Genomic DNA, 25,836 nt, shown 5'->3' on the forward strand with positions numbered 1-25,836 from the left:
GCCAGGGAGATGGTCACAGGGAAGGAACTAATTCCCCTTCCCAAAGGAGATTAAGATCTCCAGCACCATCTACTAGCAGAGCATTGGATATGGCAGGCAGTGTGGTTCCTTGGTACCAACTCTGCTGCTTCCCTCTGGGCCTTCAAGACAGCCCCATACTGAGATGATAACATTTTCAGTGCAGCTGTGCTGAACTATGGTAGCTAGTTGGTGCTGACAGCCCCTGAAACACCACAGCTTTCCTGGCTCAAGTATTTTCACCCAAAGAAAAAATGGTCACTAGCCTGTTCTTTGTTATTCTTCAAGAGGTGTTGCACATGTCCGTTTAAAGGTCCACTGCCCTGCCCTTCTGTGTCAAAGTCTCTAACCTGTAAGAAGAAATTAAGGAGGATTGGGGGCAGTTCTGCCATTTATACCCTTAGACTGCAGCACAAGAGTGCTAAAGGTGCGTGCAGTGTCCCAACAAGTGGCCCTAAGAGAGCAATCTCTGGATCCAGTGCACTGGGCATGCACACCCCTGAAGTGGAATGGACATGTGCAACATGTGTCAAAGAAAAGTTACAGGACATATTAGTAACCAGTTTTGTAAAGTGTCTTTCAGTTCTTGTGCTGATACTTATCAGGCAGAACGCTCTTAGAAAGGCAGACACTGGCAGAATCTTCACACTGACCATGTGCAAAATTCAGTCAAATGGACAAAGTAAATAAACTGGAAAAATGTCCCCAACTTTATGCAGTTATGAAAATCTTCAGTATTGCTTCAAAATATGGAAAGGCCACAGTGTTCAGGCACTTAATTTTCAGGTTGATAGTCTCTCTCCAATGGTAATTTGTTACTCAACTCTTGACAATAAACTACAGTTCATTTTTTAATTTACTTGATATGAAACTACATGGATATAGAATCATAAAACTTAAATTTCCAGATTCTTTACCTTAAATATAGACTCTTGTCAATAAATTTGGCCTTATTTTTTTAAAGACGCTGGTAAGCATGACATGGTAACATGATTAATTTTCTTTAGCTTGATGCACTAAGGCAGTGGTTCACAAATTTTTTCCCTCGTGCCCCCTTTACCTCTGTCCACCATACCTTACCCCATTCCCAGAGCTGGGGCCAGGAACAGGGCCGCGCATCTTGCTGGGGAGGAGACATGGACAGGATAAGAGGGCAAAGTCTGCGGCCCGAGTCAGGGGTTTAGGCTTGGGGCCAGCAGCCACTGGCAGGTGCGGATCCTACCAGTGGCCATGAATTCCCAGGTATGGATCCCACCAGTCAGGGCCTGGGCCTGGAATGGAGCTGGTTGGTATTACTTCCCCACTCTGTGTGGAGGCTAATCCAGACCCTGCTGCACTCCCTCCTGAGTGTCCTCTGTGCACCTGTAGAGGGTCACGTCCCACAATATTGGGGCCTCTGCCCTATGGTGCTTAAAGATAAAACTATAAAACCAAAATAGAACAAAACACCCAAAATATGTATGGTACGCAACCGTTCTCAGGCTTATATCTTAGCTCAGATACTCGAATATAAATTTAGACTGACTCCCTTGAAATCGATGAAGTTGCTCTACTTTTACATTGGTATAACTGATATGTGAAACAAAGCTTGGTGTCTAGACTTACAGCATTATAGACATCTATACACATAGGCATAGATTTTTTAGTGCATTTTAGGGTCCAGTTCTGCCATCTGATCTGCCTAGTTTAGACCACTCCATCCCCTTGGAGCATCTTAGATTTCAGTGGAACCTCACAGGCGTAAGAGCCTGCCTACATTAATCCAGTGACAGGTTTGAGACTTTACTTTTCACATTCCATATGGGATGACAAACTATTCTAGAAATACTGACATTTTTGGCTTGAGCATTAAACCCAAAAATACCGAGTGATTTCATTGTTATAAATCAGTTATGTTTAATTAGAGTATGGGGTTTAGGTAATATTTGTGAGTTCGCACAACACTTCCCACATCTGAGCCCCAATTCTGAATGGAGCTGTAAGTGTTACTCATTGTGAACCGACAGTGAAACTAAGGGCTTGTCTGTATGGTAGGGCAATGTCCCCTATGACGGTGATTTCTAAAGTGCAATAAATGTTACGCGTTTTTTTGTTGGCGAAGACCTTGGTGATGTGCACTTAAGATTTGAAACAGTGCTACATTGAAGCATACTCCCTATGAATCCCTCTGGGCAGGGATGAAATTTGTTGGAGTTAAGTCAGGGTAATATAAGTGTCACTTTAGCACTGTGTTTCTCCACTTTCTATCATCTGTGTCTTTTATTGCAGCCATAAAATTTTCTTGTAAGGGGAACTAACTACCACATTTCTTGGTTTCCTAGCACAACTTTTGTATTCTGGAAGGTACCATGAGTGTTTACAACCCCAATTGTGTGGTGTTGATGCTTTTTTTGTTGTGGGGAGGGGACAGGTTAGTAATCTAGGAAAAATCACAAATTAAAATAAACTTAACACTTATGATAACTTACAAATGTCCTCACTTCTTGGAATAAATGTAGTTTGATCAAACATCAGTTTGCTATAGGCTATTTGGTTTCCTCAGGTGTGGTGATCCTTCTTCAGCCACAACACACTGTATGACACCAACTCGAGATGGACTGTGCCCCAACTGAAATTGATGGCAAAACTTTAATTTCACGGGGAAGAAGATTGAGCTTATGAGATTTCATACTAAAGTTTGAGCACCTGCAACTTCCATTGAAATCAAGAGGTCCCCAGGATCATGACATGGAAATCGAAATATTCAAGCCCTCCACAGAATTTCATTCCTAGAAATATTTCTGTTGAAGGCTGTATCTATTGTATTTATTTGTTTGAAATATATTCTAAGGTAGTAAATCAGAGCTTTGTAGATGTTCATCAGACAGCCAAGTAAGAGTTGTTCAAAGCTTGTCAGTCAAGTGTCTTTATATTTTTTTCTTATCCTTTAATCTGATTGCATTTCCATTCTGAAGAAAATAAATAATATTTAGCCCTTCATGCTCAACCTGCTTTGGCAGTTCACAGTATTACTTTTGCCACATAGACAATGGGAGAATATAGATCTGCCTGATCCATCAAGTGAGTACAGCATTTTCCCATCAGAAATAGCAGCAATTCTTATCAGAGAAATGAAATTGACATGCATAAAGAAGTGCTATCATAACTTGGTTCTTCTGTCATAGGTGGCAAGTTTAAAGGGAGTTAGGCAGATTAAATAAAAACCCATCCGTTTGCAAGTAACGACTCCTTCCCTCCCTCCTAATTCTATCTAGGTTCACCTTTTCTAGCCAATGAAGATGGTGTACTCGGTGGAGTGATAGTTCTTCGATCTTGCAGATGTTCTGCAGACCCTGATTCTTTACCAGAAAAGCAGACTCTACTAGGTAAGATCTTTGTGGGGTTTTATTGTGACAAAAAGATGCTAAACTCAAACCTAGTAAGGGGTGAAATATTTACTACCAACATTTGAAAGCCATAAATAGGGGCATTTGGCATAAAAGATAAGTAACTGTCATTGAAAGAAGAATGCTCCGAGACAGGGACATGTGCTTATGGATGTTCTAAATATTCTTTGTTTTTAAAAGTGTGAGTAAGACCATGCCTCTCACTTTGCCATTTATGAACTTTAATGTGATCTGTATTGGTTTGTGGAGCCCAATCCCTTTTTAGACAGAGTGTAGATAATAGTCATATTTTCATTTTAGTTGCTTGGCTTCTTTTAAAAAAAAATTTAAAACACTTTCTCCCAATATACAGCATCACATTTCTGGTCAAGAAAGATGAATGCACCTACATCCTGCTGTTAAAAGCTTCTCAGTGCCGGTGCATGCCATGATGTGCTATAAAAGAATGTTTATCTCTTCATTCTTGGAGACCAAAATGTGTATGATGGTTTGGAACATGAACTTGAAATCTCACAACTTGGCAGAGAGTCATTATGCTCCTAGAGTCAGAATTCCTTTTGCTGTCCCAGGAAAATCCATCCAGATAAGCCACAGAACTGAGGTTGCATGTACACAGTAGGGCTTCACATGTTTACTTCTGAAACGCGTAGTTATTCAGTCTTTGCTGTGAACTGGACCCCTGCTGTGCCTCCAGACAGATGTCACACAGACAAGATGAGTTATTCTCTTCTTCCTGCTACTACTGCATTTCTCCCATCAAAAAACTCACTGAACTAGGGGAATTTGCACTGGTCTGGGAACCAGAAGACCATATGTTTGTCTCACCTCCTCTGCTGATTAGTAATAAAATGTGTGCACATTACAACTTCACTGCTACTCTGGAAGGGAGATCAGAATAAATCCCACCATTTTACAGAATGATTAACTATCATTTATGGCAAACATGGGAATAGGACCCAGAGACCAAATCTTCCACTTCTGTTCTAAGTCCCTTTGTGCTGCCTGAGTGCTGCAAAAAGGGTGGAATCTAGCTGCAGCTACCACACTGTTAATCCTTGTTTCTGCACCCCAGGGTAGAAGCTATAAAAGGGTAAATGGGAGGAAACGGCACAGCAGATTTCGGCTTATGCTGTTCCAATAGACAGCTAGTGTATGGTCCCTTAGCTATCAGAGCTCGTTGTCCACAAGGTAGAACTGTCTGGGGGTCAAGATGGAGCAGCTCAAGAATTAGTCACAACCAGTCATATTACCTCTTAGAAAGATGCTGCCAAATGTATATCAGGGTCTTTTGTCTGTGAAAAGTGCTATGCCTGCATATGTAAGCACTGTTTCTCTATTGTTCCTTTTTAGGGGCTGGCCCAAAGATAACTGTGTTAGCTGGCAGTAGAAGTGGGCAGTTAGTCTTTTCATTCAACCAGTAGAGCTTTTCATGGAAATTAGTGACAAAGGGACTGTCCTGATCATACAGTATGACCTTCTGCATTAACATGGGCTATAGATTCTCACCCAGTTTCTGAATCAAGTCCGTGAGTTCTGACTGAGCTCATTTCAAAGCTACATCTGTACTGAACGCTAGGAGTGCAATTCCAAGGTTGCATGTGCATTCTCAACTAGCTCTCATCTGAGATAGCATAATTACAGTGTAATAGCATAGCCGCGGTGACGTAGGCAGCAGTGGCAGGTGCAGTGGCAGCTATGGTATTAAGTACGCACAGGGTTCTGGTTGGTTTGTACTTGGTGGCCTGTGCCACCATCGCTGCCATTGACTGTGTGCTACTAAGGCGATGCTACAATTTTAGCATGCTAGCCCAGATGAGAGCTAGCAGTAAGTATGAGTACATGCAGAAACAGCCAGCCTGAATTTGTCTAATTTAAACTTCTAACCATTATATCCTCTTCCTACTATTAATATATTCACTCCTTAGTTACCTAAGATCCTCTTAATCTTTTCTGGGCTAAACAAAATGCACTGAGCTTCAGCCTCGTACTGTAAAATGTGTTTTCAAGACCTGAAATTATTGTAGCTCTTTTCTAAAACCTTTCTGATTTTTCAGCCTCTTCTTTGAAGTGTGTTTGCCAGAAGTGGACACAGTATTCTGATAATTGTTTTTCCAAAGCTATAAGCAAAAGTAATAATAATCTCTGCACTATTATTACCTGATAGTCACCTGTTTATATGTCCAATGATTACTTCGGTGCAGGAGTGCTCTGGGAAAGCTGAGTTATCATGGGCAGGAGGAAGACTTCAATCTGAGTGATTTATGCTAGAGGTCTCATGCTGACAGTCCTAAACCATCCTTGGAATTTTAGTATTAGAAATAACAATTTTCTAAGAAAGTGTTGCATCCAGCACAGGGAAAGTCTTTATTTAGACCTTGTCTTGGTGAAGGAATTGATCACAGAATTAAAAATTAGTGGTAGTTTATATAGATGTGATCATGACTTTATCACATTTTGTATGAATTGTACAATTACAGGAGACTAATTTCCCATGTCTAGATTGGACGCTAAATGCTACTAATAATGGTAGGACCCAGATATTCTTGGATTTGATAGCTGATAGATTTCAACGGCAAATAGTCACCAAACCAACAAGAAGCAAAGACCTTTTAGATTTAATATTGTTCAGTAGCAAGGACCTTGTAGAAGAACTGTTTGTAGAGAAAAGCCTTGGTTCGAGGGGTCATGAGCTATTTCAATTTAAGTTAAATGGGAGGATAAATAAAAATTGTTGTGCCACTAGGGTCCTTGATTTCAAAAGGGAAAATGTTAAAAAATGAAGGGAATTGGTGAAGCCAACTGGACAGAGCAACTCAAGGTTCTGAATGCGGAGGAGGCTTGGAATTATTTTAGTCAAAGTTGCAGAAGCTACCTGAACCCTGCATCACTAGCAACGGGGAATAATGTGCAGGAAGGATTTTCAGACCAAGCTGGATCAGTAAGCATCTCAAACAGGGTATTAAGAGAAAGCCAAAAGCCTATAAGGAATGGAAGTTAGGAAGGATCATCATGGTAAGCCACCCCAGGGAGGTTGGAAAGTGAGGGGGAAAGTGAGAACTCCCTAAAGCCAAATAGAGTTAGAAGTTGCAAAGGAAACTAAAATCAATAGTAAGCAATTCTACAGTCACATAAATAAAAAGAAAACAAGGAAAGAAGTGAGACCACTAAACTGAAGATAGGGTGGAGATGAAAAATAATCTAGGCATGGCCAACCTCCCACTGCCTGATATGAGAACCTCTTGTTGCAAATGTAATCACTTTGTTTTTTAACTGTCGCTCCCCTTTGATTCTCCTTCCAGTCGTTGTATCCAGCCACCTTTTTCTTTCTATCTGTAGCACAGGCCTCCCTACCACTAACATTCTCTTCCTCAAATCTGGAAAAAGTACGGAGGGCAGGTCTGCATTACAAAGTTACAACAGCGCAGCTGTAGCACTTCTGGTAAAGATGCTCAAAGCTGAGCAAAGAGAGCTTTCCTGTCAGCTTAATAACTCCACTTCTCTGCAGTAGCTGTTCTCCTGCTGAGATAGATCGGGCTGTTTGCACCACTCTGTAGGACATAGCTCTAACACAGATTTCCTTCAGGTTTTCAGATTCCATCAGTTTGCAGAGAGTCAGTCCTGCTTCACTTAATGTCATAACTCCTTTGTCTTAAAAAAATATACATGTTTATTATGACAAGAGGGCTCTCTTCACACTGGGATGAATTTTACTCTAACTACAGGTGTTTGCTGAAAGAGGTGCACAGTCCTGTAAATTATAACTGATTGTTCTGTACTGATTAATTCATCAACAGATTTGTTTTCTTTCCATTGAAGGAAAATCCATTTGAGCTACTTTATGCCTTTAGAAATAATCTTTGCTGTACTACATGTAGCTCCTGTTTTATGGTGGGTGGGTGTTTATTTAAATTGTGTACACATTTAGTCTTCCTTTGATAGAAGATAAATCGTGACACCAATCATAACTGAGATTTATTGGTATTTTTATATACACTCTCCTTGGAGATAGCAACAAATTATTGTTTTACAGATGACATGTCGTGCTGGATATTCATATAAACTATTGAATATGTTCTTTTTATAAAAAATAAAGAGCTGAAATAAACATACAAGGAATGTTGAGCATTTTTGTTTTTCATGAGCTTTGCTGTCCCAGGGAATCTGTTCAGAGCAGGGAACACACATACCTTTGAGATCCTGATTTTAATTCTGACACTTTTAGAAACTAGCAATATCTGCAACTTGAAGAAACTCATCATAAACACACAGCGTTATTCAGCTGTGACAGTTCAATGATAAAATTCATAACTATAATATAGAACTTAGATGATGGATAATAAAGGCTGAAACATCCTTAAAACTTAGTTAATCATATTTTACACATTTGTTTATAACAGTTATCAGCATTCATCTTTTTGTATTCTAAGTGTATCCTGTTTAGTCTCTTTCCACTTTGGAAAACAATTAATTGTCCAAAAGGAGTTAATTACCCACCTCATCTATAACTGAAACTTTCCAGTCTATAAGTCTTGTTTTCAAATTCAGTTACTCAGTTTCCCTTAAGAAATAGTGATTATTTAACTCCAGTCACTTGTGCATTTAGAAAACTCCACAGAAACCAAGATTATTTTTTTTAAAAACTAAAGGCAGATATCTATGGAAAATAATGATCTGGGAGAACTAGCTCACTGCAATTATGTAGTCTTGTATTCTTGCTTATATTTGACAGTCTGTTAAACGTATTGGCAAATTGACTAATTAATCAGTCATGGGGGACATAACCAAGTATAGAGCTCCTCCTTCTCTTATTGTTTGACACGCACAGATTTTGGCAATATCTTCTTCTGAATTGCTTTTCTTAGAATTGTGAATTTAAAAAGTATTCTTCAAGGTTACTGGATGAATGTAAATGTTCCAAAGGCCCAAGTATATTTAGTTTGGATATTGAACATTACATTTTGATGAACCCAGAGTTCTAGTTCATTAGACAGGGTGAAGAGTTCTTAGTATCTATTTTATTTTTATATTGTACTGGAGAAAGATTTAGTTTTAAAACAATTTTTTATAATAGGTAAATAATCCAAAAGAATCTGCAGTATACTACAGGTATTACACACAGTGGAGTTTTATGAAACAGAGCTCTGGACAGCAGAAACACTTGATATTTTTGTCACAAAAATTATACTTTTGAGTAGAAAAAAAGTCTTATCACAGTAAACAGGGATTCTCCAGTGCTAAGAATGTCATTTTGACAGTCAAAAATTTTTGTTAAGCAAGCAAAAAAAGTAAGATTAGTAATATGCTTTATGTATTTCCGAATTTTAACTTTAAAGAGACATTTTCAGTTTTAGTAATCATATTGCAAAAACAAAATTACCTATCCAACAAATAACACATTATCTAAATACAACTTAAAAACGTATGTTACATTTCACTGTATATGGTGTTTATTTCTGGTTATTAGTGCTACATTGCTTATTTATAAAAACTACAAGGAGTGTTTAACTGCTGCTTTCATTATCATTATTTTTTTCTTATAAATAATTCTATTAGCGTTCTCGTAAAAGCACCAAACCTAATCTGTAAACTAGCTTTGAGTTGTCTCTTTAATTTCAGGTTTTGGTAAGTGACGTTTTTCCATGCTTAAAACAAATGCATTTATTTGTGACTTGTTCCCTTTTTGCTTATAGTGGAGTTCTTGTGGAGTCATACAACAGAGAGCATGTGTGTAGGATATATGTCAGCACAGGATGGCAAAGCCAAGGTAAGCTGTAAGGAATAGGTTGTGACCTGAACATTTCTACAATGGCTTCAATTTAATTTTGAATTCATATCCTGTAAATTATCTCAAACTGTTTAAATTTTCTTTTAAAGCAACATAAACTATGATTAGCATAAACTTTACTCGATTAGCTGCAACCTTGCCACCGATGGAGCATTTTCCACTCCTTAGCCAGGCTAGTGATCCGTATTGTTAATACAAAACATCCTTAAGATCAAACTTCTATAAAAGTCTATAAGGAAAAGTTGTAATCATGAATTAATGAAAAAGAAAGCTACCCATTCATTATGAAAAAGTGCATATTTTAGCATTCTTCCTGGACCTGAGTGTTCAAATCAGGCATCTCACAGGCAGTTTGCCATACTTGTTCACTTTGACAGTGTTTTTCATTGCTGACATGACTATGTTCATTTAATATTTTAGATTTGTGTAAATAGTATTTAGACCAGGGCTGGACAAAAGATGATCTGCGGGTCAGATCCAGCCCACAGAGATGCTGGATCCAGCCCACAAGAGCCTCAACTGGCTCCCTGCCTGCCCTGCCCCAGCTTGGCACTCAGGAAAGCCAGCTGCAGGGCCATGTGTGTGTTTCTGAATGCTGAGAGAAGGGAGACAGGCTTCTTATGCCCCCACCTCCAGTAGCTCTCATTTGGCTGGTTTTGGCCAATAGCAGCTGCCTGTTTGCAGGACAGGCAGCATTTGAATTGCCCCTCCTCCCTCAACCCCTGAGCTCACAGCATTCAGTTCAGAGCAGTAAACATGGCTCCTGCAGCTCCCCTGAGCATGTACTGGGGCTGGAAGGCAAGAACTCTGGCTAAGAAACCTGCTGGGCTGCTGGCTGGGAGCCAGGTAAGGTCCCCCAGGCAGAGCCTGTCTCTGGCACGCCAGCCTCTCCTTCCCCCAATCCTCTTCCCCATTCTGCCTCCCTACCCCGTGTAACCTAAACCTTTTGCACCCCTGTTCTAGCCCCCATATACCTTCCCAGACCCTGCATCCCCCCCTACATCCTTCCTCAGGTCACAACCCCCTGCCAGACTCTGCACCCTTCCTCACTCCAGTCGGTTGCTCCAGGTCACAATCCTCTCCTTCACCCAAACTCAAATCCTTCCCAGATCCCACACCCCAATCCCTTACCTAAAGCTCTCTTCTGCACACAACCTCCATCCCAGACCCCGTACTCCCTCCATTAATATAATGGAAGAGTACAATCTTCGATTACTTACCAATTTCTTGTAGTGTCCCCCCTATCAAAAATTATTGCCCACCCCTGATTTAGACCCTTTTTACTTTCCTTCATAGGAGATTACTAGCAACTCTGACTTTTACAAGGGCATGTCCTTCACATTCTTGTATTTTTAAAGCCTTGCTTATTGAGATCCTACTAAATCTCTCATTTAATTAAACTCTTTATCTGATCTTGATACTGCCAATATAGGTTAAATACCTGAATCAAAACAAGTTTACCACTGCATGTTGAAAGGAAGAGTGAAGCAGAATAGGGATTCCTCTGTTTTTATACAAGTAAATGGATACTGTTTGATTTTTAACAAAAAAGCATTCTAATGAGAACTTTATACTGTACTATAGTACGTAGTGTTGGGTATCTAGTCATCAAGTGCATTGAATTTCCTCTTTTCACCATTTCTGGTGATCATTATTTATTGGTTCCATAGGTGTGCACAGTGCTTCACAGATAAATAGGAAAAACAATACCTTTCTCAAAAGTGTAAGGCAAGGTCTATAGTGGTTTTGTACAGATTTAGCTGTTTTGATTGGAGGATGGTATTTTTTTAAGGAAACAGGTAGCTATGCTGAAACAACTCCTAGTGTGCCTGTGCAAGTTTGTAGAGGTATCTTACATCAGACTAGCTTGTTGCCGTTCATTTACAGGAATAGCTCTGCCAGTATAACTGTATTAATACTTGGTGGATTGGACCTTTTTAAGTATACTGGTATAGTTAGATGTCACAGTTCTTATGTGATAACAGGCCCTCAGGCAGATGATAGATATAAAAACTGAAATGCCCCAGGATAGTTGGGAATTGGGAGGTGAGGGTATAACACAAAAAATCCAAACTTATTCCTAGAAATCTTTATCAAAAAGACTTCTGATCAACTTGGCAGTTTCTTGGATTTTTAATTTAACATTTTGTTTGTTTCCAACATAATTGGGTATGAGACTGTGAGAACAAAGCATAACTGAGTACAGAGATGGAAACAAAGGAAAAGAATATGCCCTATAGGAGTCATGTTCCAAGTATGAGATGAGCTGTTTACAGCTATGATGAGATGATGGGGAGAAGACTGGAATTGTGAGTGAGGGTGCGTCTATACGGCAGGACTTAACTTGAAATAAGCTGCACAAATTGATCTCTGTCAATTGCGTAGTTTATTTCAAAATTGGGAGTGTCTACACAGCACTTATTTTGAATTAGAGCACTCTTCCTCCGACTTCCTTTACTCCTCATGCAATGAGAGTTATAGGATTCAGAGTAAGAAGTCCTCCAGCTTGACAGTATTTTGACATTATTTTGAAATAACTGCCTTCTGTGTAGACACAGGCTAAGTTATTTTGCAATCATGCTAGTTATTTCAAAATAATGTTGCTTTGTAGATGTACCCAGAGAGTCAAGTGTGGCATTCTGGACAGAAGTATGGGCAGAGCATAGAGTGTAAAAAGCATCACAGAAGATGAGATACAGGCAGCAACAGCTGTGTAGAATCTGAACATGAGGGTGATGCAAATTGATGTGGAAACAGCAAACTAGAGAGGGAATTGGTGAGAGGGTGGATCGGTTTTACAGATCGAGAGATGAGATGATTCGATGAGTCACCTGGTTGCTTTGGGAAAACTGAGAGAGACGACTCCAGGAGCTGTGAGCCTGAATAGTCAGAGGTGTAATTCAATTGTCAGCAGTGTTAAAGAGGGAGAGGAGAAGGTTCAGAAAGATGTTTGCTTTATGCTGTTTAATTAATGGAATGTCAAGGAGGACAATGTTTCCCTTCTTTCATCTGAAGAAGTGGGCTGTGCCCCCAAAAGCTCATGATACTATCTACATGTTTTGTTAGTCTCTAAGGTGCTGCAAGACTAACAGGGTGTCCAGACTACAGGGTTTTGTCGACAAAAGCGGGGTTTTGTCGATAAAACTGTACCTGCGTCTACACTGCCACAGTTCTGTCGACATAACGTCGACAGAACTCAGCAGTTTTGTCGACGTCTGTAAACCTCATTCTATGAGGAATAACGCCTTTTGTTGACAGAGTTCTGTCGACAGAAGGCGTTATTGCATCTACACTGTCCTTTGTGTCTACACTCTCATGTCAACAAAGCGGCTTGCTTTGTCGACAGAACTGGATGTAGTCTAGATGCTCTTTGTTGACAGAAGCTTTGTCAACAGTATCTATCAACAGAACTTCTGTCGACAAAAGCCTGTAGTCTAGACGTAGCCTTAGTTACTTTTAAGTCCCTTCTATGCAGTCCTCCATTTCTGTCTGAGGTAGATTTATAAGTAATTGTCACAAATGAGGTATCTGAAACCATGGGAATAGAGGTGCTCATCTAAGGAAAGAGTATGAAGAGAGAAACAAAGACAAGGGCACCAGTAGAGGCTATATCTACAGTCTAACCCAGGAGTGGGATTCTGCTAGCTCTCACTGACCTAGGGTGAGTATAATTACCAGTGTAGTAACAGAAGCGTCCCTGTGAAGGCAAGTCTGAGCTGTGCTGAATCAGTGAAAGCTACCATGAGTAAGTGTATATGAGCAAGAGAATCACTCCCCTTCACTAATAATGTATTATAGACAGTAGCCTGAGAGAGAAGGAGGAAAAGCAGGGGATAAAGCAGTATTGGCGCACGATCAACGGCACATATACAGCTTAGTTCGTTGGATAATCAAACCTGGAAAGAAATATGGTGTCCCTGAGTTCTTATTTGTTTTAGATTTTTATTTTAAAAGGATCTAGTTTCTCAAACTCAAGTTAGTGACACTAGAACAGATGCCCCAGCATGCAACAGTTGTTCGCTATCATTTTGATTCTGAAATATAGTCATTCAAATAAGTGAATTGTTAAATTATATTATTAAAAATAAAAGCTGATTTTGCTTTACATAATAAGACTCTTAGAGCTGGTTGTGAGGAAATGTTTTGTTCCTAGCTGGTAGTGGCCTACTGAAGCCTTTAGTATTTACTATGAAATCGAGTTGGTAATGAGCACTAGCAATACTGTGCCATACCAAGAGATGTTTTCCTACTTGCAGTTGCATCCTTGGACATCTGGTGTACATTGTTTTCATATTGCTGGTAAATTCTCCAGCTGGTAATCTTGATTGGGCTGACAGACACAGCTGCTTCTCTTGGTTCACTTTTAAATTATGTTTTTGACCTTCATTGAAGAAAGTTAATCCCTATCCCTTTCTTCCTCCTTTGAGCCTGTGGCTGCAAATGCTTTCCAGAGAAAAACCACAAGTGCCTGGGCTGCCGACTTCTATTGATCAAAAAATAATCTTCTGTCATAAAGATTGGAATTTTGTTGTATTGCAAGTAAGGCTAAGTCCTAGAAGGAAAGCCAGGCTTGAAATAAAACACAGTGTATAGCAAATATATTCTCTAAATAAATAAATAAATTCCCTGAGGGACAACAGAGTGATATCATCATGTCACTGCATCACCACGCCCCCAACTCTAAGCCCAGAACATTTCGTCCCCTGCCCCCGGCCTTTCTCCATGCTACCAGCGCCACTAACAGGCTTCCTCGCTGACCGGCCTCTCTTCAGGAGGGAGGGGCAGCAGCTCTATCCCTGCACGCCCTCTGGAGCAGTGGTCACCTGCCTCTGGGCCCCACCCCAGCCTGCCTGGCCCACATGCCTGCCATGTAGTTTTGCTGTATGTGGCCTGGGCCCAGCCACATCGCTTGGGGGCCGCACTGCAGGTTTTTCCCTGAGCAAGTGACTCTGGCGTGTGCTGGTGACTTGGGGCCAGACCCCTGGCTCAGGCGTGCTCTCCCGGGCCTGCCATGAGCTGGGCAAGTATTGGCCACACTGCACACCTAGCCCTTTGGGGACGGTGTGGTTACGCTGCATCCTGGCCACTTCCCCGGATCTCTGGAGTGGCTACACTGTGCTCTGGGCTTCCTGGGCTCACCATGGAGCAAAGCTGTCCCAACAGACCCATTTGGAAAGGCTGGGCTGGGGGCAGGCTGTGGCTCCTGCTACAGTGGCCGGGCTGTGCTGCATGGCTTGGTGGTGCTCCTGGGGGGGAAAGGACGTGTGCGGCTTGACGAATTCATGGTAGGTGGCAGGGTGTGTGTAGGAAGGGGGATAAGGTTTATGTGGGGATGGGTAGTGCAGTAAGTGAGAGTGCTGGGAGTGAGGGGGATATAGGAATGGAGGCAGGGGGTTGGGTGGTGTGGAGAGGGAGGAGTTAGGAAAGGATGGGGAGTGTAGGAATGGAGGAAGGAGGTGGGGGTAGGGATGGAAGAAGGGGTGTGGGGGTGGGCTGTGGGCCATGGAGCTCTGGAGTAAAAACTAGCGAAAGCAGCCAGTGAGAGGGAGGTTGGTGAGCATGGTGAGCAGGAGGCACAGCCCCCTAGTTTTCTTTAAAAGAGTAAATGTTTGGCCAACTTAGCATTGCCTGGCTGTTGTGAAAGAATAAGTGTATTAGTGACATAAAAGTACAGAATATCCATGTATAAAACTCCAGCAATGAAATAGTCAGGTTGGTAGCAGAAAATTGGTTTCCCTGTTTATCAAAGTTTTTTGTAAGCTGTAGCAGTCCCGAGCTAAAGTCTGTTCTGAAGTCAAGTGGTTCTCATCAAACGGCCAAAGGGAATGTCTATACTCAGGAGTTATTTCGAAATAACAAGGCAAGCTTCCACACTACCAAGCCCTTTATTTCAAAATAACGAGCTTTTATTTCAAAATAATTATAATTCCTGCATGTGAAGAGGAATAACGATTATTTTTAAATAGTTATTTTGGGAGTTATTATTTTGAAATGAAATAATTTGCCAGTGTAGACATAGCCAAAGATTGGTTGTTAATGATGCAGGAATTCACAGGCCTTGCACATCAGTGCAAGTCCATTGATACAAAAAAAATTGTAAATTGATGCAGTATTAAGAGGTGTACAAGGAACACACTAATATTAAAAGTATAGTTTTATATATATTATTATAGCTTAATAGCTTAGGGATCTCTTCTAGCTTAGTCTGACTTCCTATACATCATAGACATTAAAATGTCACACCGTTACTCTGAATTGAGCCCCAAAACATGTGCTTTTGGTTAAAGCATACCTTCCAGCAAGGCGTCTAATCTTGATTTGAAGAGATGGAGATTCACTTCTTCTTTTGGTTATTTTTTCCAGTAGTTAATCTCACTCACTATTAAAAATGTGTGCCTAATTTCTAATTTGTATTTGTCTGGCTTCATATTCCAGACAGTGGTTCTTGTTATGCTTTTCATCACTTGACTGAAGAGCCTTTTAGTGCTCAGTATTTTCTCCCAGTGAAAGTGCTTATACACTATAATCAAGTTACCTCCCAGTATTTTGGTAAACTAAATTCTTTGAGATCTCTCACTGTAAGGCATCAAATCACATGCGTGGCCATTTTCTGTCCCCCTCCAAATTTGTCAACATCTTTAAAAAAAAAAAGTGAACACTAGAATTGTTTACAGTATTTTAGTGTGATGACATGTCTATACTTAAAACGTTACTGCAGCATAACTATATCACTCCATCTCCCTGACAGGCTGGAGCTAGGCCACCAAGATAATTCTCCAGTTGACCTCCCACTATCTATGTTGGGGATTAGGTCAGTTTAATTGTGTCATTCGAGTGTGGATGTTTCACACTCTTGAGCAACATTGTTATACCAACCTAATTTCCTAGTGTAGACCAGGCCTCAGTTTCATCAGTGTTCTGTACATAGATAAAATCACCTTCCTACTCCTCTTCGCTGCTTCCCTGTTAATACATCCAAGCATCTCATTAGACATTTTTGCCACAGCATGAGACTGAAGCTCAAGTTCAGTTGTCTGTCCTCTATGGCCCCTAGATTCTTCTTGGAGTAGCCACTTTCAGGATACAAACCTCCATACTACAGGTATAGTCTGCGTTGTGTCTTACTAGATGTATAAATTTGCTTTTGACTCTATTTAAATTCATTTCCTTTGAATGGGCCCAGCTCATCAACCAGTCTTAAGTCATTCAGTATCACTGCCCTGTCTTTATCATTATTTACAACGCCACCCACCTTTGTTTTTCACAGATGTTATTGACCGTGATTTTATATCTACTTTCTGATTTTAAAATGTTGAATTGTGTCAGACCTGCTACCCATCCCACTGGAACCCAATAAAAAACACCTCCATTAGATAATGATTCTCTACTAATAGCTATTACTTGACGTCTGTGGGCCAGTTTTTTAATCCAATTACCACATGCTTTCATATTCTATAGTGCTATTTTTTTATCAGAATGCTGCGTGGTATGAAGTCAAATGCCTAGAAAAAGCCGAAGTATGTAGTTACCTTTTTGAACCAGACCTATAATTTCATTAAAGAATGACATCAGGTTTGTTTCACAAGACCTATTTTCAGTAAAATCATACTGATTTCCATTCATTATATTCCCATATGTCTAATTCTTTTTTAATAGAAACTTATAACAGCTTTTTCATTATTTTACCCAGGATTGCTGTTGGGCAAACTGACCTATAGTCACCCTGGGTCATTCTACTTGCCCTTTTAAAATATTGGTACAGCATTCCATTTTCTCCTTCCCGTGGGACCGTATGATGATGTCATTAATACAGCGTAAATAGAGGAAGGGTGCTTGGGAACAAGAGCTGAGGAAATGTTCTAGGTCAGCCATAAAAATAGTGGCATATTGTAGGGCCATGCAGGTTCCTGTAGCAGTGCCGCTGACCTGAAGGTATCAGTTGTCCCCAAATTGGAAATAGTTGTGTGTGAGAACAAAGTCACACAGCTCAGCTACCAGATGTGCTGTGGCATCATTGGGGATAGTGTTCCTGACAACTTGTAGTCCATCCTGATGTGGAATACTGGTAGCATAGAATCTGAGACACTTCCAGCTCCTAGCTGTCTTTGAGACACCATTGTGAGGGCTTGGCTAACTACTGTTTCTGCTGTTTTAAGGGTATCTGTTTGCAATGCTGTAGTTCTCAGAGTGAGGTCTAAGGACCACTGGTGGTCCTCGACCGTCTTGCATGTGGGCCGAGGACTAGGATCTTGGCCTCCCCCTGCAGCAGGGAGCCTGCACTGCTGCTCCTGCCCCGCATTGCCTCTGCATGGTTAGAGTGCCAACCTTGTGGGCTGGATCCAGCTTGGGAGAGGAGGAAGTGACTCTGCACGTTGCCACTCTCCTTCCCTCTAGTTGGGAGAATGGCAGCACAAGAAACCGCTCATCTGGAGGCTTTCCCTGCTGCACCCCTTGGCTGGAATCATGGTCAATGGGAGCAGCAGAGAGTGATGCCTTTGAGCAGCAGGAGGCACAGAGCCAGGTAAGCACCCACCATTCCCATCATATCTGCACCTCTATTCCCCTTATGCACACCCTCCTCCCGAGACACCATACACACACCCTGCTCCTGCATCTCTCTCCCGCCCAGACCCCTCCCCAGCCCCAACCTTCCAGACAGACCCCCTTCCGCCAACCCACTCCTGCACCCTCAGCCTACTCCTGCACCCGTTTTGTCATGATGGGTGGTCGGCTGGTAGTCGGCTGGTAGAAAAGATTTGTGTTGAGCGGGGTGGGCCATGGGCCATAAAGTTTGAGGACTCTGCTGTAATTAAGTGGTACAATATCTTCATGCAGAAACTATTTCAACTAATATAGTTTATTTCTATATAACTAGAGGAATATAATTGTATATGGGAGAAAATGATGCTCACTATCAATATAACTGCATAACAATTAGGGAATGTTGTGCCAGTTCAAATATTTTAGTTTAAAAAGCAAACCAACAAAAACAAATCATAACTGAAATAGTTAATCAGTTTAAAAAAACCAAAACCGAAACTCTGTAGACCTGGTCGGAGTTATGTATTGCCATTTCATGTTTTCTGGATGGCTGTTTCTCCGTTCTGGGCTTAAAGGAGTTCAACTGGAACTGCCCTCCTGCATTTGATTTATGACTAGGGTTTCAGTTAAAACTAGTAATTCATTGCCCTTATAACTACTCTTATATTCCATTTGAATTCTTTCAGATTTATTTACCTTGTCTTAAAAATATGTTTTTCAGAAGGGTAGGAAAGGTCTGGTGGGGAGGAAACCACCTATTTGCCTAAGTTGTTGTTTTGTATTCTAACTCAACTGCTTTAAACACTGCAATTGCTCCTGCTGTTTCTACTCTTCAGCTTTGGTGAGGCCCTAAAGGGGTGCTTTAGTCCCATCTTGTTTCATTTGAAGCAGGATCAAAACAGGCATGTAGAAGAGACTTAATACAATGTTGAGAAATTGAGTGGAAGCCTGCAGAAAGTACTGATGGTGCAATTTAATTGTGGGTTTGAATTAGGGTGGGGTAGAGGATGGTACGCGTTAATTGTGGTAGCTTGTTGTAGAAAATATTGTATATGGAAACTGGTATTCAGGAAAGGAATGCCTTAGTTCACATTATTAATGTCCGCTACTCCTTGCTGATTCGGGCTCTAATTCCTTCTTCTGTATCACTGCAGTCCCCTTCCCTGCAGATGGAAAGCTGAAATAAATCTATAGTTTTTTCTTATTGTAGCTCCTAAGAGCCCTAGCCATGGATCAGCACCCTATTTTACAAAGTGTAATATAATAATCTGGTCTGGGCACTGCTGAGGGTGTCAGATCAGGGCAAATTGCTCAAAACCAGGACTACTTACAGCCCAAGACTGGGGTTCTGTATAAGATACCAAACCAGTCATACAGAGCAGTTCAGCTGCCGCTCTGGCCAGCAAGAAGCCTCATAAGCACATCCTCTTATATAACCCAACGTTCCCTGTGCCACAACCAGATCCACACCTTATATAGGTGAGAGGTTATAAAACCCAATCTCACCAACTCTGAACAGGTTCTCCCAGTTCCAAAGGACCAGCACAGTCCCAGGTCAATTATACCTTGGATCTTACCCAAAAGAGCATCCCAAAAGAGAATCCTTTAGAATCTAAAATCTAAAGGTTTATTAATAAAAAGAAAGAAAAGGTTCAGAGTGATATTGTTACATCTCTGCTCAGAGCCTGAATAATGAACTTGGTGATAGATGTATGTAATGTATTCTCTTTAACAAACTGCCAGCTTAAAAGTCTCTGGTGTCAGGATGGGTGAGCAAATCCTTCCCGGCCCTCTGTGCATAGCAAGGGTGCTTCTGGAATCAGGAGCAGGATTGAAGACAAGATGGAGGCACCCTCATGGTACTTTTATATTCCTGGGGCCTCCAAAACTGGAGCTGGTCACATGATCAAGTGACCTGTCTCTGTCTTTCATGCAAGTTGTCATGATGTACTGGTTGGTCTGCAGGTTCCAGACACATTCCTCAGGTTTTATTTGCAACCTTGAGAGCCTTTGTCTGTGCAGCGTCGCTAATTACCACAGCCATTCATTGGATAATCGTTCCTCACAATAGGTGGTCAAGGTCTATTGCTCCCTCCCAGACAAAGAACATTTAAAATACAAGTACAGAGCCCATAGTCATAACTTTCCATGCAAAAATCATACAAGTATATGAGTAGTATAAATAGAATCAGCAAAGCATAAGCTTCCATTTGACACCTCACATGGCCCACTTTGTACAGAATGTGGAACAAACACCCTCTAGTGGGTGCAACAATGACCTGCCTGTTCACATTAAAATCCAATAACGTGACACGAGGCTGTGAACAAATACAGAACAACTGATCCGCTGTTTCCCCAACTAGTTCATGGTGTGTGTTCTGTAGAGAACACAGATATTATAGACAGACAAGGATGTATAAGGAAACAATGAGACGTTGTTAGTCAGCATGATAAATGGTTGTCTCAGTACACCACAAAGAAGGCATCACAGAAAGAAGGGTTTTAAGGAGGGTTTTGTAGGACAATTAAGTGGTTTTATGGAATTTTATAGAGATTTCCTCTCAAGTGTAAGGGGCAGGTTGGGAGAAAACACAAATTATGCTTGTGTTAAGATTTAGCAATTAGTTGGTGGAAGCTGACATCAGGGACTAGTCAGAGGCAGGAGATGACATTCACAAGTCCATGGGGCCAGATTCAATACATTCAAGGGTATTGAGGGAATTTGCTGATGTGATTGCAGTCATTGGCCATTATTCTTGAAAAGTTAAGGCAGTTGGGAATGGTCCCAGATTATTGGAAAAAGGCAAATATAGTGCCCATCTTTTAAAAAGGGAGCAGGAAGAATTGAGGAACTACAGACTGGTCAGATTCACCTCAGTCCCTGGAAAAATCACAGAGCATATCCTCAAATAATCCATTTTGAAGCACTTGGAGGAGAGGAAGGTGGTGAGGAACAAAATGGATTCACCAAGGACAAGTCAGGTCTGACCAACCTGATTGCCTTCTATGAAGAAGTAACTGGTGCTATAGGTATGGGGAAAGCAGTGAACATGAAATATCTTGACTTTAGCAAAGCTTTTGATATGGTCCCCTCTATATTCTTGCCAGCTAGTAAAGAAGTCTTGATTGGAAGAATGGACTACAAGGTGAATAGAAAGCTTGCTTGGGCTCAATGGATAGTGACCAATGGCTCAATGTTCAGTTGGCAGCTGGTATCAAGTGGAGTGCCCCAAGGTCCTCAGGTCACTTTTGTTCAACATCTTTATTAATGAACTGGATGATGGTTTGGATTGCACGCGTAACAAGTTCTTTGATGATGCTAAGCTGGGGAAGAGGTAGTTAAGTTGGAGGATAGGGATCAGGTCCAGAGTGACCTAGAGAAATCGGAGGATTGGTCCAAAAGAAATCTGATAAAGGTCAACAAGGACAAGTGCAGAGTCCTGTACTTAGGATGAAAGACTCCCAGCACTGCTACTGGCTGGGGACTAACTGACTAAGCAGCAGTTCTGCAGAAAAGGACCCGGGGGTTACAGTGGATGAGGAGTTGGATATGAGTCAACAGCGTGCCCTGGTTGACAAGAAGGCTAATGGCATAATGGGCTGCATAAGTAGGAGTATTGTGAGATGATGCAAGGAAGTGGTCATTCCCCTCTTTTTGGCATTGACGAGATCACCTTTGGAGTACTGCATGCCATTGTGAGGGCCCCAGTGCAGACAGGATGTGGACAAATTGGCGTGTCCATCAGAGAGCGATGGAAATTAGGGATGTAAGCGACTAGTCGAGTACGCAACTACCTGATAAGCATAGACTACTCGACTAATCATTCCCCCGCCCCCACTGCCTCTATGTCAGAGGCGGCAAGCATTGGGAGAGGGAGCAGGAGCTGCCCTTTCTCCCTCCCTCCCCCCCCGCACTGTCTCTGCAGTGTGGGGGGAGGGTAGGGGAGGCAGAGCTGCAGCAATCCCAGAGCTGACATGAGCCATCACTGCTCAGTCCTGGCTGGCACCAGCCCTGGGACCTAACTCCACTGCAGCTCTGCACTTTAAATGTAGTAAGAGTCCAGCATCTCTCCCTATGTTTAAAATGCAGAGCCAAAGCAGCGGTAGCAAGTGCTCTCCCCCATCAACTAATTGAGCAGTTGATGGGAATTCCATCGACCACTTGATTAGTTAATTAACTGTTACTTAACATCCCTAATGAAAATGGAGTCTGGGGCACATGACTTATGAGCAGAGACTGAGGAAATTGTGCTTGTTTAGTTAGCAGAAGAGAAGAGTGGGGTGATTTAGCAGCAGCCTTCCACTACCTGAAGGAGGGTTCCAAAGAAGATGGAGCTAGGTTGCTCTCAATGGTGGCAGATGATGGAACAAGAAACAATGGTCTCAAGTTGCAATGGGGGAGGTCTAGATTGGATATTAGGGAAAACTATTGCACCAGAAGAATGATGAAGCAGTGCAATGGGTTGCCTGGGGAAGTGGTGGAATCTCCATCTATAGAGGGTTTTAAGGCTCAGTTTGACAGTGCCCTGGCTGGGATAAGTTTTTTGGGGTTGGTCCTGCTTTGAGGGGGGTTAGACTAGATGGCCTTCTGAGGTTTCTTCCAACTCTGTGATTCTATAACTTGTTGATACTGAATGAAATTAGTGATAGGGTGAGTCCATGAAGGACCTTGAAAGTGAATATGAACTGCTTATAGATGAGATAAAGAAGACGGATATGGTCGAGAGATGTATGAAGATCTGAACTGGTTTTACTTCATTTACTGATTATCACTTTTTTACAACTAGTTGAGTTAGATACTGCTCTTACTATGGGGGTGAAATCTGTTTCACCAATTGGAGCAGATAGCTAGAAGACCAATCTCTTTGAGAAGAGATGTCTTGTAAATATAGTCAGTTATTTTCCTCAAATGTTTAATATAGCCAACAAGTTAGGGATGTCAGTATAATTTAACATTGTTTTTAAAAAAGAAATAATTGATAACAGTTTTCTAATTTAATTATTAACTTTATGAAAATAAGAAACTTAGCATAGTTGCAAAATGTTGAGAATTCAAAGTTTTGCATTCTCAACATCCTTGATACACTATAATTTGATTTTATAAACTTAGATTTTTCTACCAGTTTGATAATCTAAAATCACTCTAACTTTTAAATGTTTAATTTTTATTCTTGTATTCCAAAATCAGCTTCCAGTTTAAAACTTGTTCTTTGTACTGAATTTGTGACATGACTTTATAAATCTGATCCTGGGCTGGTTTTAATATTAAACTACTGTGTGTCATTCTTTCCATTTTCTAATTCATTGGATTTCTGTTGCTTCCCAGGGGATAGGAAAAAGAGAAATGGTAGGGAGGGATGGAATTTTGTATGCCACTGTATTTACAGTGGACCCTGGCTGCTGTGACTGTCTACTAGAAGTGATGTAGCGTTAGTTTTAAAAAAAATAATCTCTCTGAAAACTCTCTTCATTTTCCAGTCTGAAAAATTTAGTGGGCAACAGGACAAGCAGAATAAAAATGTATAATTTGTAGTTTATTACTTCCATTAAAATACTAGACATTGTTCCCAGTTTAACCATTATTACCCTTAAAATGTTTGAAGTAACGTGTGTGACAAGTACAGATTACAGTAATTGATTTTGAGTTTTTACACGGGGAGCTTCTTTACTTCATTGCATGCTTTGTTTAAAAAAGGTTTTGGAAAGCTCTTTGCCAAGAGAAAGACACTTACTCAGTATTCATTGGGTAAAGAAATATGCATTTTAATTATAATTCTAATTTGAAAATTAGTGGAAAGATTTACTGAGTAATCCTGTGTTTAGTCATTTAGTCATACATTTCAGAGTAGAGAGAAGCTCTTTTACAAGCATGAAATAGGAAAAGTGTATGTCACACTCCTCATTAAATCTGCATTCAAATACGTAGAATTTGACTGAAGAAGTCATTCTGTCTTTCTTACTTGAAAGAACTTTGGGTGCACAAGAACATTCAGTTTTCTGCTGAGAGCTCAGTACTCCAACTTGGACTCCAAAGGATTATCCTGAGTCAAAATACAAATTAAAATATTTTAATAGAAGATAAATTAATAGATTCCAAAGCCAGAGAGGATCACTGTGATCATCCATTCTGACTGCTTGTATAACATAGACCATAGACGGCTCCTAAAATAATTTCTTTTGAACTAACACATCTCTTTAAATGTAAAAGTCCATTTTAAAAATAGATTTTAATATTGCCAGTGATGAAGAGTCTGTGAAGACCCTTGATAAAGAGTTCTAGTGGTTAAGTACTCTCACAGTTAAAAGTATATCTGATCTGGGTTATCTAATGTTCTGAATCCCAAATCATCACCAGATGGTAGAATGGAGGATTGTTACTTGTCTTCTTAAATGATCAAAATGTGACTGCAAACTATTTTGGAAGCTCAATGAACTGAGGAGGATTAAAACACTTGCTTTAGAAACTATCTTGGTGTATGTAAATCCTTAACATTTTAAAATGTAAATAGAATCATTATATTCCATTTATAGATTCCTTTTTATGTTGGAGTTCTCTTGACTTCCTAATTAATTCAAGGTCTCCTTCGAATTCTAACCTCACTTCATTTATGATTTGCCTTCAAAAGATTGATGTGACAATTTTTTTTCTCTAATCAGTAACGTGGCAGAATGCAAGTGAAATTGAGTACATTTTATTCTTGATTTGCTTATTTTTAATGGTACTGTTCCAGCTCTGAAAAATGTACTGGATATCAGAATAATGTTTCTAAAAACAAAACATTTGAAACAAAACACACATTCCCTATATGATAAATTAGCTGAAAAATAAATGAGGCACTCATTAGGTATGCATAAGCACTGAATATGCTGTTGTGTGGTAGTTATGCACTATCCTAGTTTATACTATATGCTAGCTTTCATTGTTCTGTTTTTTTCATGCAGCTGTGTCTTACTTCTGGCTTACCTTGTATTCATTTCCCATTGTGTTTATGGCCATAATGAAAAGTGATCTAATCATGTACTAAACAGCCAATTGACATCATTTTGCAGAGCACTTAAACTGGTATTTTCTTTTAAAGACTTTAATAAATGCTTTTTATATTAGCAAGTACAGTCCACCTTTCAAGTCATGTCAGAATACTTTATCTAATGAGGCACCAAATAAGTGTTCTTGGCACAAAATGTGTAGTTTAATAAAAAAAAAAATCCTAAAACCAAGTAATTTGGATTTGAACACATACATTTGATCCAAAAGAAGAATACCTATAATGTTCTTACACTAATTAGCAATTATTCTGAGCCAGAAAGACTACCCATTGTTTTGGGCTTCAAGAGCAGAGGGAAGGCTCGTTAGAGTTCAAAAGCCAATCATAACGGATACTACCTTATATGGGCAGAGTATAAGTAGTTATTAAAACACCAACAGGAACAAAAACACCAGTACAAGCTTCAGTTTTCTCCAAAGTAGTTCAAGTGGTGTTTGTCTGCTCCTTCTCTTTGATTATACAGGAGATTTGGTACCTTAAACCCATAGAAGTCAAGGACTGCTGCATTTCTTCCTGGTCCACCTTTGGGAGCCATGCTCCTATAGGGCATCCCCAACCTCAAACCCCAACCAGTGGATTTCATTTCAAGGGGAACAGCTGAGTAAATGATTCTCAAGGAGTTAATATGTTATTCCACATATGTCCAAGAGGGAGAGTTATATATATATATACTATGTTGATAATCTATCCCTCTGGCCCCAGTCCTCCTGTTTATTAGGTTGCCAGCTGTTGGAAGTGAATCTTAGGTTTTTATATACTGGGAATCCTTTTCATATCCAAAAAAGTAAAATAGAGGGCCTATGGCTACATAACACATCTGAGATACAAAGTTACGGATTATCTGTTAAAAATGTTCTCATTTTTTGAAAAATCTGTTTAAGTTCTCACTGAGGTTTCATATTCAACAGCTAGTTGCTCCTTTTTAGAAATGAGTATATTTAGAGTGACTCAACCCAGCCTCCCAGTTTTCACCTGCAGTTATTTGTGGGTATATTGAGATGTATTCAAAGGGGCTTTGCAACAGCGGATCAACTAGAGTCCCCATCTGATCCCAGGCTCC

At 40.5% G+C, this 25,836-nt stretch overlaps 1 protein-coding gene across 4 annotated transcripts in view; it reads left to right on the forward strand.

Annotated features, from left to right (window-relative positions):
* Positions 1 to 25,836, forward strand: part of TASP1 (taspase 1) — a 156,926-nt gene that overhangs the window by 127,049 nt on the left and 4,041 nt on the right. For 2 of the 4 annotated variants that reach the window (XM_075925647.2, XM_075925648.2), the window contains 2 exons: positions 3,273 to 3,383; positions 9,095 to 9,168. The exons of 1 other annotated variant lie outside the window; for it this stretch is intronic. In XM_075925647.2, coding sequence (XP_075781762.1) covers positions 3,273 to 3,383; positions 9,095 to 9,168 — 185 coding nt within the window. One more of the 4 variants, XM_075925651.2, reaches the window with a different exon arrangement.

Source organism: Pelodiscus sinensis, chromosome 3, assembly GCF_052426305.1.
Source record: "Pelodiscus sinensis isolate ZL-2025 chromosome 3, ASM5242630v1, whole genome shotgun sequence".
Classification (NCBI taxonomy): domain Eukaryota; kingdom Metazoa; phylum Chordata; order Testudines; family Trionychidae; genus Pelodiscus; species Pelodiscus sinensis.